General features: G+C 42.5%; 1 protein-coding gene across 2 annotated transcripts in view; it reads right to left on the bottom strand.

Annotated features, from left to right (window-relative positions):
* Positions 1 to 2,212: 2,212 nt before the first annotated feature.
* SEC24D (SEC24 homolog D, COPII component) overlaps positions 2,213 to 13,661 on the bottom strand; it is a 51,117-nt gene continuing 39,668 nt past the window's right edge. For both annotated transcript variants that reach the window (XM_086463898.1, XM_009947174.2), the window contains 12 exons: positions 13,469 to 13,660; positions 12,759 to 12,852; positions 10,073 to 10,189; positions 9,435 to 9,605; positions 8,612 to 8,708; positions 7,818 to 7,963; positions 6,198 to 6,336; positions 5,661 to 5,779; positions 4,076 to 4,255; positions 3,363 to 3,554; positions 2,762 to 2,851; positions 2,213 to 2,353 (listed from right to left, as the gene is read on the bottom strand). In XM_086463898.1, the coding sequence (XP_086320024.1) occupies positions 2,213 to 2,353; positions 2,762 to 2,851; positions 3,363 to 3,554; positions 4,076 to 4,255; positions 5,661 to 5,779; positions 6,198 to 6,336; positions 7,818 to 7,963; positions 8,612 to 8,708; positions 9,435 to 9,605; positions 10,073 to 10,189; positions 12,759 to 12,852; positions 13,469 to 13,660 (1,678 nt within the window). The remainder of the gene's footprint in view (positions 2,354 to 2,761; positions 2,852 to 3,362; positions 3,555 to 4,075; positions 4,256 to 5,660; positions 5,780 to 6,197; positions 6,337 to 7,817; positions 7,964 to 8,611; positions 8,709 to 9,434; positions 9,606 to 10,072; positions 10,190 to 12,758; positions 12,853 to 13,468; position 13,661) is intronic.

The following is a 13,661-nucleotide window of genomic DNA, read 5'->3' as shown; positions in this document are numbered from 1 at the left end:
TTTCTCTTGCTATACCTTCGTTCTGGGCAGTCCGGGCTCGCCGCAGGCTTTGCCAGCACGCAGGTGCTCCAGGAGGAGAACAGGCTGCCCCAAAGCAGTTGGTCAGCGTTGCTCGCGTCGCCCGAACGCACCAAGTAGAAGATGCAGATGGTTGCGGTGCAGACGTGGTCTTCTGGCCAGCAGCAGACTCCGTGGAATAAGGTAAGGAAAGGGGTTCTGAGAAAGCGTGGCTGAAGCAGCTGTCTCGGGGAGCAGCTTGCCAGCTTCCTGCCTCTGAGGGGAAGTGTTCCTTCGCCGCACTTGACATGAGCATTTTTCAGCAGCTGAGCACAAACATTTCCCTAATTATTTTGTCTTACCGTGTGAGAATGGCTGAATCCTATTTCCTGACTTGGTAAGTGCTTGTTCTGAAACAGTTTACTTGCCAGGCTGTTTTGGCACATTTGAGACTTGTTTTGAGCAACTTTCCTCACCGTAACTGGGATGATGGTAAAGTGGAAACGCTGAACAGTCTGCGAGGCCAGATAAGCTTGCCTGTTGTTAAAGTCAGTTTCCAGTGCTGGTTGTCCTAAAGCACCCTCTCTAGTGACCTGGGGTACTAGTTTTAGGTGCTACTGTTTAAGAGGTGTTGCAATAGGTTTTGGCAGAGGCTGATAGCATGAAAACTTAAGAGAACTTAGAATATGAAAGAATAAACACCCACATGATGATTACATTTAATAATTGCTTATATCTTTACACATAGAGTTGCTGGTGTCATTTTACAACGTACCCTGATTTGGAATGGCAACAAATACTTTTTACAGGGTAATGCTTTCAGCTAAAAGTGCTCGTCTTGGCAGCTGAGCTCAGCCTGAGGATCCTTTTGTAATACAGCCACTCACTTTACAAGCTCTCAGTCAATGCACAACTGTTTTGATAAGCTGTCAAACCAAAAAATATGCATCTTGATGGCTTGGATAGGAAAATTATTAACTCTAAGAAGCAACGAACATGTTTAAAGGCACTTTTTTTTTAAATGAGGCCCAAGTCTTGTACTTACTTTTAAGGGTTTTTTGCTTTCTTTGAAACACTGATTTTTGTAACAATAGCTTTTCAAGTTTGGAAAAGTTCAGGCCTCACGTGCAGAGGCATTGGTCCTAAAGATACAAACAAACAGACTGATGAAATATCTGAGGTAAACAGCTCTTTCAAAGACACTGTCTGGCTTTCTAAATTCTACCTTAAATATACTAGTATTAGCAGAGACTTTTATTTTTCAAAGCAGTGACTGTTGAGTAAATCAGCCACAGGAGAGGGGGGTCACTCTGCCACAGAACTGGTATTAAACAAGGGCTGACTTTGTAGCACCACAAATAACCTTTGGTTAATGTGTCAACTGTCTTACAGTTGACCTGCCACTGAAATTTGGAGGGACAGATGTTTATCCAAGTTGTACTTGGACTATTCCAGTTAGCAAATGTACTAAACAAAACCGAACATGTTCAGTTTTGAAAGTAGAATTAAATAGTACGCTAATTAATTGCTGCCCTTAAGACTAGAGAATTGTACTGTAATAGTGTGTGGCATTATCTGCCAAACGGGAAACAAGGACTGTTTGACTGCTGTTCTTCCTGCGGCCCCCTGCTGTTCAACTTACAAACCAATAACCCTGGGTTAGGTGACCCAGAGCTCTCTTTCCATAGAAAGTAATGCTTGTCCCTTCCAGGAAAAAGGGGATTATATTTTAGGGAATAACTTCGAAATATTCACATTGAACTACATGATTACTGCAAACCTGATTCAACCGTATGCCCTCACTTCGAGAAAGCAGTGGGGTGTTTTCTTCTTCTGTATGGATTTTTAGCATCTTTCCTGGCTCTCATACAACTTACGGCTAGCAAAAGGAATAATTAAAGAGTTTTCTAAATTATATTTTAATAAATGCATACCATATGCTCTTAAGGACTGACAGTTTGAAATCTGGCACTTCACTTAGAGAAGGAGTCAGGACTCCCAGAAGATTAATACCTGAGTGCAGAACTTCCTACTCTACAGCTTAGCAAGTAAGCTAAATACTCAGTGAGAGGTGGTGTGAAACGAAACTGTACAAAGAGAGCACAGAAAAGGTTCACTAAAGCACAGAGAATGCCCGGGTATGGTGGAGCTGCGGGCCAGCCTCCAGGCACCAGTGCCTGTCCCTCCTGCAAAACCAAATTATAGTTGAGTTTCCTTAACTGAGCAGCTGACAGATCTCTTTGTGAACGCAGCATAAGAAATCTATGTAAGAAGCTCCTCCATAAATATTCTTGTCTTCTACTAGGAACTGTCGGAAAAGCATCTCTGGCTGCTCCCGTTGTTTCACTATAATCAGCTGAAAAAGGAGATACACACATTTTTAGGATATAATCATACAAAAGGGCAGTACAGTTTTCCTGTATCTATTACTGTATGGTCTTGAGGGGGGGGAACCCAAAACTAATCTCCCCATTTCTGTAGCTGTATTTATGAACACAGGGGAGAGAGAGACACTAGTGTGAATTAAGGTTCGCAGAATAAAATGGTAACCTTTAGCCTTGGCTACCTCTGGAAAATCTCTTTTAATTAAGAATTAAACACCTTGGAGATGCATGTGCCTGCAGTGCATGCTGGAACTCACCGATGTACAGGAAACTTCCTGATATATAAAACCTTGTATAGCTACAGGTAAGTTTTTTTTTGTCAAAGCCATAGTATTCTTCTGAACAGGTATGAGGAGTGAGGTGAGGCAGAGTGAAGTTACCTTCATAGTGTAGGGCTTTTGGCTCTGGAGATGCTCCAGTATTGACTTAAGCTTCTTAGAAAAGGGATTGTCCAGGACAGGCAGTGACGTCTGTTAGAATGAAAGAATGGCAGGGTGTGAGACTCCAGTCACGTCTCCCACGAATTCCTACAAGACTAGCTGCTGCCATTTGTGATGCAAGTTACTGTGGATTTCATTCTAAACTGGGAAGTGTCAGCTCCTTCAGAAAAACATGTCTATCATCATAAAGACTCCTTTAAGCTGTTTTTCAGTTTAAAATAATCACTATATGAAAATTCATTATCAGGCAAAACTTTACCTATTGCAAAGTGGTTTGTTCCAATTTTAGCAATACACATTCAATAGGGCTTTAATATCCACAACAGTGAAAGCTTAAGAAGGTTTAAAAGCGTTGTAAAAGCTTTTCTCCCCTACGTGTTCAGAGTGTAAACGCTTGAAGTTTTATGTACGTAAAGACTCTCCTGGTGTCTTAACACCTTCTGCTGAATGATGAAAATCTGCCTCACTTGTTTCTCTGAGCAGCAGTCTGGTCTTAAACAAACATGAATTCTGAAAAAGGGACTAGTCTCCATCTACTCACAGCCTCGGTGCTGATGTGTGCGAAGGACGGCACGTTGAAGAGCCCCTGGATGAGCTCGGGGGGCGCGCCGACTCCCAGCCACAGGAACATGCTCAGACCGTTGGCCAGAAGGAAGGCTCCTCCTTCCGAGAGACGTTCCTCAGAGCAGCGGACGGCAGCTGGGACACAGTCACTCTTCAGATCCAGGCTGTGCTGTGGGGCAAGAATACACAAGAGTTGTAGACTTGGTGGCTTCAAAAGCTCTGATCAGATACTGAAAGTAACTGTTGAAAGCCTCAGTGCCTCTTAGAGTGGTTGCTTTCCCGATTAGAGGAATTAGAAATCAAACCTCCTCTTCAGTTAGCACACTGCGTGCACAGGAAGACCCGCCCTAAGTGGGGAGACCCTTGCACACCAGTGTTGCCTTCAGTAAAGCCACCATCTTCCATCAGCCTGCACAAAAACCTTACTAGAAGTACAGCGAGATCCTAGAGGATGCTGATGTGAAGGATTGAGAGAGAATGTTACTTCCCCATTTTCCATTAAACTCGAGGTTCTACCCTCCCTCCTCAATTTAGTTCAACTAGCAACTACTTCCCAGTAGGAGTGTAACCCAGCATGGCACTGTAACAGTTGCCCAGCAGACAGAAGCGTTTCTGCATCTGCACAATTATAAAATCACAGCATCCTGGAACCCCTTTTACTGGAAATGAAAAGAGGTGCAAGCAACGTACAATGGGCAGAAGCTGGGGATAGAAGAACAGCTGGGTGTCTGCTACCCCCATGGACATGACCAGCTGGCGGTGGTAGGCTCGCTCGTCCGTGGGAATTTCTGGTCTGCTAACCAGCACGCAGCTCTTCAACAGGCAGTTCATGTAGGCTGGCAGCACCTTCATGGCATCCGGAAGGATGAGCTGCAAGGCAGAGGAAGCTTGTTGTTTAACAGAGCCCACAGCCTGGGCAACGGGAGCTGGACTTTCACTTACATAAACCACTGCTTGTTTTCTTTGATAAACAAGAAAAAAAAACCACACAGAAAATTTTAATATGTGCTATTTCAAAACAAACAGGACAGCTCTGAATGGTTAGTACATCTAATACAAGTCCTGCAGAAATTACTGGCCCTGTTGTCATCTCCCTCTCATTTTTAGGTACTAAATTAAAGGGGAGTTGCATAGGAAAAGTGGGTGTGTTTTCTCTGAACAATTCAGGAGGGAAACAAAAGGTCCACAGTAAGTGTCTCTTTGCTGTTGAATAATTTAGAAGAAAACAACTGTTGCTTTTACTGGAGCATTGAATTTTAAGTCATATAATTAGGATGTGCTAATAATTCTATATATTCAAGAAGAAGAAAGAACTGGAAAATAGAGTTTAACAGGGATCAGAGGAACTAATCTAAATCAAAGGCCTCCCCTATTAACTTCAGCACTAATGTACACAATGGCCACTTGTCATTCAAAAGTGTCAGAAAGCCAGCCCTTCCTGCTATCTTCTGAAGTGCCTCAAAATTTGAAGGAAACAGGGAAATACTTTGAGTGCGACAAGAAAACAGAAGTTAAATTCAAACGCTTACACAAGTTGGATTTAGTTCAGCCATCTTTGGGTATTTGTTTGAAACAGAAAAAGACTTTTGTCAGAAACAGTTGCTGAAAGGATTTGAAAACACCTTCCTGTTGGTCCAGTCAGACCTCCCCAAATGGGCTAGAAATAACAGACATGTCTTAAATTGAGAGAATTTTCAAGTAGGGTGGAACAGAAGTAGCCAGGTTCCTAGAGCTTCATACGACCCTTGGGTAAACACAGGGGTTCACAGACTGCTACTGTAAGTCATCCCGGATTCTTTTCCCCCAGGAGTCTGGCCCCCTCTTGACATCAGGTATGTATCGCTGCAGCACACGTGAGACCTACCTCCAAATACAGATGGTTTGCTGAGATACAATGTTCTTTTTTTTTTTTTTTCTGACAATAACAGTCTTATTTGTCAGAAATTAGAATACTAAAACCTTTAACAATGTAAGAATTAAAAAGGAAAGCTCTGCCAGTCAGCACATAATCCCAGCAGGAAGAAAAGGGCTGTCTAAGCTCCTTTGTGTGAACATGATCGTCAGTTTCCTCAGAGGCAGTGACGTTTGTTCGGGAACACCAGCCTCCATGCGCTGTAATTGCTACCCTCGAATCCCACCTGTCATTAATTATAATTGAAAGAAAAGGAAAAGTCTGTCCTGAAATCTTCCTTTTGGCACTGCTGATGTCGCAGGGGTGTCTGTTCATCTGCTGCAAAGCCTGGCTGGGGGAGGACCGAGTTGGGGTGGGTTTTACCTGGCTTACTGCCGACGGGCTGGCACAGTTCTTCCTGTAACACGCTAGCATGTGAGCTGTCTGATTCACCAGGATCTCTCTGACCGTCTTCAGCGGTTGGCTCAGAACAGCTTTAAAAGCTACACAGGTGGAAGAACAAAAGAGCATGCTCAAGATGGGGACATCCTCTTAAAGTCTGGCTTCTGACCTGAGGTCTACGGCTGCTTTTTAGTCTCTTTTACAGACGAGGAAGTTTATTCACGTTTGCCCCAAAAAACCTCACCAACCCCCCAATAGGGTGTCCATTTCCACTACTGTGCCTATACAGCTTTGGGCATTACATATTTCTAGCTACCTTCACAAGCATTACTTTGATGGCATATATCTAAAATATGTAATCTATTTGTCTTTCAATTTCATAGCACTGCAAGAGTTGCTCAGGCTTGGAGCAGCAAGTTACAAACCATGACTTCCCACTAGGTAATCACTTCAGCTCCCTTGCCTTTCCCTCCCTCTGCCCCAAACAAAGAAAAGAAACAAAATCTGTTCTAACTTTACCTGACTTAGCGAAGAAGTTGATAAGCGCATCAGTCTCACAAGTCTTGTAGACATCCGCTAACTGGGAGCTGCAGTTTAAACCCACGTTGTGTATGCGAAGTCTTCTCTGCCCGCCTATTGATGTGTACAGGACAGCACACTGCAACAGAGGAGAAAAATCACCATTTATTTTTGTTTTAAAATTAAGTAAATTTTTAGAATTAAAGCAGAAGACTTCCTTCATGCAAGAGCCACCTATTTTGTGTGTAAAAGGCAGATAATTATTTCTGAAGACAGCCTAGCCTTGCAGTGCTGCTGCAGTGCTTCTGTTGTCTATAGGACCAACACACCTGTTTTTACTTCATGGAAGAACATTAGACATTATAAAAGTTACTGATCTTATAAAAAAATAATGATATGCCTGATTGAAAGGCTTCTTGCTCTCATTTGCTACACACTGATGGTATCATGTGAAAACAAGAGACCACCGATTGTAAATGTGTAAATCCTACTTTGTAATTGTGTAATATCTGAACAGTTCAAATAAATGTACCTGCAAAGATGCCATACAAGAGAGGAGAAGCTTGCTGAGAATCACATCATCTCTTGGCAAAAACCACCACAGAAAAACTTCCTAATCTTGAAAAGCTGAGTGGTTCTTTTTACATGAAATTATGAAATGAAACAAAAGGTCCTGGTAACTTCTATATCTTGCATTAAAAACGTCCTTATGACTCCAATTCTACTTCACTATAACGTTGATACTTGACTATAACGTACGATCGTTAAATCACGTATAACATACACACAACATGCCTGCAGGGCTAACGCAGACTCCAAGCTCCTGCAGCCTGCCTTGTGTTAGATACTTCCATGAGTGTCCCTCCCATGAACAAGCTGTACATGCAACGGCTACACGGCCTGTACGTCCCTGTCACTGCCGCACCACGGCCCGAGGAAGCGACTGCGGCCGTACCAAAGCGGATGTTTCAGTGCTGTATTCATACAGGGGTTAACTGCTGACCTAGGGAATGTATTTATAGGGGCGAGCTAAAAGCCAAGCAGAACAGAAATAAAACATAGAGATAATTCTATGGCTTAAGTTTAAAACCTTGCAAGCTGTAACATTTTCTGTCATTCAATGAGAAAAAGGTCCTGGCTAAACATCTAAAATAGTGAACAACCTCCCGTTATCTGACAACGGGTGGGATATGCCCATTCCTAATGAACGATGAATCCCAAGTCTGTCTGTTGGCAATTTAGGCAGAGAAATACCAATTATTGCCCAAGTGGCATTGCCAGAAGCTGTTACCACAGTCCCCTGTTGCGGGCTAAGGCAGGAAGCAAAGATTTAATCAGCTCTGGAACAGCCTGGCATTCTCAAGGTAGGACTGAAGCTCCTGAGGCACCGGGCAAAACTCCCGTGCCAGGGGTGCTACTGCGGCCAGCCCGCCCCGAGGTCGCAGGGCTGTCCAGCTGAGCGGAGGGACACGCAGGGCGTTCCCTGCTCCGCTCACAGACCAGCACCACTGCATGCGAGAGAGGGCCCTGCAGTTTCACGATATTACACTTAAGGGTTTTTGTTTGGGTTTTTGTGGGTTTTTTTTTGTTGTTTTTTTTTGTGTTTTTTTTTTTTTTTACCTGAATTAGGGCTCCACTGTCTTCATTCAGTTTGTCATCATGTTTGAACTCCACTGTCACTGCCTTGTCACAGTCAACTGCTGCCATCTCTACGTCTGTGGTGTTGTTCATGTAAATAGCACCGAAGAAGTCTGTAGCCCTAAAGCCTACAGCCAGATTAAAATAAAACAAATGTATAATTTTATTTCAAAATGGCAAATAAAACGGACATTATTTTGTGATTTTCTTTTCGTGGTCAGCCAATTTTGCGTACTGAAATGGGAACCATTTCCCCTCAGGGGGTCCCACCAACTGTCCTTGCCCGTGGCATTTTTTGACAGCTGGGTAACAGGGAAAAGCTGACCGGCCATGAAGTTGCCCTGATGCCGAGACCACCCAGAACCTGTTGATGTGGCCACTTTGTGTATGTGTGTGCGCGTGTGTTTCTCAAAGACTTGCACTTGAGGTAAGAATGAACGCTTGAAAAGCAGACACAGTAAATGTCAATCAAAGTATGAAAATGAAGGAACGTGTAAGTGTCCAGAGCAACACTTTTTTTATACAACTTACTTGCAATCCAGGATGCGGGCACAATGATCAGAAGCTTTACTCATATTTCAAAAGTCAGTGTTACGGAGGGAGGCACATACAGGAAGAAGAACAGTCATGCCTTTTATCTGTCTATCCAATTACTTTTCAAGAGGTACATAATGAGGTTAAAACAGTTAGCGTGACCTCTCCAGCACTCTATTATTTAAAATTACACGTTGTCACATGCATTTCTGTTTATTTTCATTCCCAATGGGTACCATTACCTGTACTTGTCCGAACCCTCATTATTGCATCAAATCCGGTCTTCTTTTCTACGTCCTTCCTGAGGTCACTCAAGAACTGTGGGCTGTCAGCATCCAGCTGGAAAGGCGAAGCAAAAGCAGCAGCTGACCGCTGGGTGGCAGCAACAGCAGAACCCCAACCCGTGACGCCCCGCGCCCCCCATCCCGCCATCACCTCTGTGCTTTCCACATTTAACATCTCTCGTTTCCCTTAAAGAGAGAGAAACAACGTCGGCTGTTGTTTGGTTGACAAGTGTCCAGCAGTTCATCACGAAGCTTGGACACCCAGAATTCCTGTTCAGCCAGATCAGCTCCACCAACATCCATCCAGCCCTTCCCCTTGCAGCCTCGCCAGGGTTCCCTGGCGAGCCCCAAGAATTACAGAGCAGTCTTGCCAACTTCACAAAACTGCTCTTGCAGGTCCGCTCCTGACACAGAGAAAGACCCCTCTCCCCAGAGAGGTTCCCATGACATTTTAAACAAGTGGTGGCACGGCTTTTTTGGGGGTCTTTATCACAGGCACTTTCATCTGTATTTACAGGAGTAATTGACTTCCCTGCTCAGATGCCAGCATAGTTAAGGAATTGGATTTAATTTTAAGATCCCAACCAGCTTATTAGTGGGTCAAGTTTGAGGCTGGATCTGTCATTGTTAAGTTTGAATTTTATCCCCTGGAGTTTATAAGTAAGTTTTCTAGAGTCGCTCTACTTTTACGTTAAACATCAAAGCACACATTGAAATGAAAAGAAAAACAACCAATCCCCACGTGTTACTATCCGAAAGGCAAGAAACCTGCATCACTTACCTGGAAATTGTTGTACTTGTACAACGTTCCTCCAGTGTACAGCGTGACGAGACCCATGGAGGCTACGTCCACATACTGATTTGGGAAGAGGAACAAATTCACGCAGCAGCCGTTGGCCACACACTCCCTGGCTAAGGCCTCATAAGAATTTACCTGGGGCTGGAAGAGTGTCTGCACAGAATTAAAAAAAAAAAAAAATACATACAAGTGTCATAACAGTCAATACTGTTGGTAGCCAACCACAATCCAAACACCCTTTTGAAGAAAAAAAGATGGAAGTGGAAATTTTATGGGAGACTGGGATTTGACTCCAACCGTTGCCCCTGCCCATATACTCATGTGTGGGGAACCAGCTCAGCGCGCTCTCGGAGAACGAAAGCACTGAGCAGGCAGCACAGGCTCTTGATGGGTGGAATTATTTGCTGCTGGGGGGTTTCCTCTACCGACGGGAATGGGTGCTCTGGTGTTCTGGCGGGCCAATACCGATACACGTACGTAACCAGGGCACAGGGAGAATGGGAATATTACATAGTTAAACAACACATCTTTTACAAAGAAAATAAACCAAAAAAGATCAAGGCTCTATTAGAGAAATTCAGTGTAACAGCAGTCCCTTGTTAGCTCAGAGTACAAAATACCTTTTCTTTATCTGTATTGAGTAGTTTTTTGTCATCTCTGTTTCTCAGCTTCCCTGGTGCTTCCGCAGTTGGCAATGAAGAGTGGAAAATAAACAATTTCCCAGCGCATTCTGCAGCCTGTTGCAAAGACACCATATTGGCATATTAATTACTGCTAAGATAAACAAGCCTAATTTTCATACGCTGTGGTATCTCAGAGAACAGTGTAAACTTTCTGCAAGTTCCTTAGGGCTCAGTAATTCATTCAGAGACTCAAAGGTTGATGGAAGTAAGTCCTGAAACAAACTGGGAATTTTATGTCAGGAGGTAACTCGGTCTAGCACACAGCTATGCTGGTTGATACACCATTACAGTAACTTCTACATAGGAACACTAAAATCTTAATGGGCAAAACTAGGAATACTCCTCTTGGGAGACTTTCCATTTGGATAATCAGCATTATGCAACAAGTACCAGAAGTACAAATACTACATTGGATAAAATTGAAATGAAATGTAATTTAACAGAAAAATTATTACTTTCAGTTCAGGCACAGTAGTTAGTGTTCACCACATGTTTTATAGATGAGCAACAATTACATTCCTGTACTAGATTCCACATTCAAATCCACACCAAAATGCAGGAGTATCAAAACTGGTGATGAACATTTCCTCCTGTCATTAAGAAATGAAATAACTGCCAGGTTTATTCAAATTTTTTGTTCTTATTTAGAACTATAATGAGAACACGATATTTACTGAGATGACAAACTACTGACAGAAACCCCTGAATTCCGAAGACAGTAACAACAGTAGCAGTACCGTGGGCATGTCTGTACTACTAACAAGCTTTTTCACCAAAATTTAGAAAAAGCAGTTTATCGCTTACTCTTACTATGGAGACAGCTAATGGGAATGAACAGCATAGGACAGACTATTTCAGCTGGAAGGGATCTACAACGATCATCCATAGTCCAGCTGCCTGACTGCATCGGGGTTGACCAAAAGTTAAAGAAGTGAAGTGAAACCTGATCAGTAATTCTGAGGTCTTCAGGTACTGAAGAAGTTGGGCGAGGGGACAGGAGGAGGAAAGAGGGATTTGTCCTTTTCCTGCTCCAGATTTAACCACGCATCCAGGTTAAAACTGCAGTGCCCAAAACTACAGCACAAGCCAGCTTTGGTACTCTTTCTCCTCCAGATCTTAAGATGTTAATGAGATAAAGATACTCCACATTTTGAAATAAGCTATAGCATTCTTCTGGGAAAACCAGAAATCTCTCTGCTATGGCAGAAATGCAACTGAAGACACTATCTGACTTTAAATAGAGCTGAAATTTCACCCCTCATATTTCAAGCATAGTCATCTTTAATCACAAATGCCAATTTCTTCAGTTCCTTTTAAGAAGCGTCCTGCTGAAGACTGAAAGACTTATCAAATACCTACTTGTCATGATCTGCATCAGGAATTACTGACATCGCTTTTGACAAATTTTCTAAAATGTATATATATTCTTTTAAAAAGTGTATTAAAATTAATCTCAAATAGGAACACAATCCATTTTACTTTTTTTAGACAAGAATTGTTTTCTTGAGCACAGGTATACGCATGTTAATAATTCACAGTGAAAATCCTTAAAAATAATAGCTTTAAAATACTGAGCTAAATAAAACCTTAATCAAGAGCTGCTTTTTTCTATAGCCAATGTGAAAGGCAGTTTAACAATTACAGCCCTTACATTTGTTTTGTAGAAGTCAAGTGTTAGGGAAGAGCATTCTGACAGAAGGGGTAACCAAACATACGTTTTGCCCATGTACCTTCTGTCAGTACAAATAAATAACAAGAAAATGGGTATTGAATATTTAAGAAACAGATTTGAGAGATGTGTATTTTCAGTTCAACAAGCTTACCTACTGAAAGTTCAGCCTTTACTTACACACAGCTCACAGATAAATCACTATTTTAAAACACCACCGGCTGTTTTCTGCCCCTACAAATCTTGTGGTGAACCATGGTGGCACTCTTTTAATTGGCAGTGCTCCACGGAAATGTCAGCGCTTTAGGGGATGTCCGGGACATACAGAAAGCAACTGGGGATGCATCTTGACCTGGGGACTCATTTTCAGCTGTATCCAAGCTGTGAGAACTTGTCAGTTAAGCAGAAACCCTCCAACCCCCTACTCGATTCAGTCATGAACAGTCACAAATACCTCGTTTTGCACAAGAAGTCAGCAGAAGCAGGCAGGGCAAAATCCTGTCTTAGACACTGGCTCTTTTCCTGCCCTTCACACGTGCAAGGACTGGCTATCTGTGCCAACACCTGCAGTATCTATTAGTTCTGGTGCAGTAACTAAACACTTTTTTATTTCTCTCAAATACTGAGAAAACTGACTCCTGCTCCTCATCTTTTCCTAAACATCCATTCTGTGTGGAACAGACTCTAGGGACTGGATTCCTCACTAAGCAAAACCTGGAAACAGAGGTTATGCCTGTCAGTGTTCTCCTTTTGACTAAAGCAGTTCAAACGTACTGTCAGGATAACAGAACTTTAGTGCTGGAAACAATTGGTGGCTTTCCTCCCTCCCCGCTAATTTCCCACTGTGATTTGTAGGAGGACTTGGGACTGGCTTTTAGCAAATGGAACTTCTGCAGCTTATCAAGTCTTTTTCTCATTAAGAGCTGCTTCTCTTACAGAAAGGAGCATTCTAACCTTCAGTGCCTCCATGCCAGCCTGGATAACAGGAGCGAAGATAGTCTCACTCTCGTTAGTGTCTGCAAACATCTCTGGAATCTGGTCCAACAAGCTACAAAAGATGAAAGGATCAGTGTCGCAACTGGTTATCGTATTTGGGATAATCCCCAAACATACTTGTAACATACCAAGTCTTCACACAGGCAGATGTTTTCCATGCAAATTTATATTTAAAAAAAATACAAATTTTGATTCCTCAATTTCTTAGGATTCCAGCCAGTATAAAACAAAATATGAGTTTTTAAATTCTATGAGATGCATTATTTCAAAGGAACACGCAATAAATAAAAAATAGCTAAAAATTAAGGAGTTCTGGTGTGCTGTAAGGACTTAAGAGTCCTTAGATCGCATCCAGGTGTGCATCATATACATCACAAAAGCAAAAACACAGCACACAGCCACAATCCTCCTCCCATTTTTGAAGAAGCACAGCTGAAGATGCATGGTTTACACCTGGCCTAAACGTGTTCAAATTCAGCACTGGAAGCTTGATATAACTCTTTCTTTGCCTCAGAGGTGGAAATAGATGACTTGAAGCATCTGCTGGCTTCTAAAGTATTGCGATAAATACATGTATCCCCAAAACCCAGTAACACAATTGACTAAAGGGTGTAATGCACATCATATGCATTCAGATCTTATTCACATATGGAATATTTATACTTTACTTGATAATGACAGATCGTGATTCCTGAAAGTTGACAAGGAAACCATCCAGCAAAGGAACAAAAACTTCTCCAACATCTGAGACCACCATCATCTGAGGCTGAGCTAAGCTGCTTTTTACATTAAAGAAGTGGAGGACCTTGTTATAAGTAACAAAACCAACTCGAATTGCTGAAGATTCTTCTTGCTCTTCTC

This window comes from Leptosomus discolor, chromosome 4, assembly GCF_034619465.1.
Source record: "Leptosomus discolor isolate bLepDis1 chromosome 4, bLepDis1.hap2, whole genome shotgun sequence".
Classification (NCBI taxonomy): domain Eukaryota; kingdom Metazoa; phylum Chordata; class Aves; order Leptosomiformes; family Leptosomidae; genus Leptosomus; species Leptosomus discolor.
This window is presented reverse-complemented; position numbering and strand designations above follow the sequence as displayed.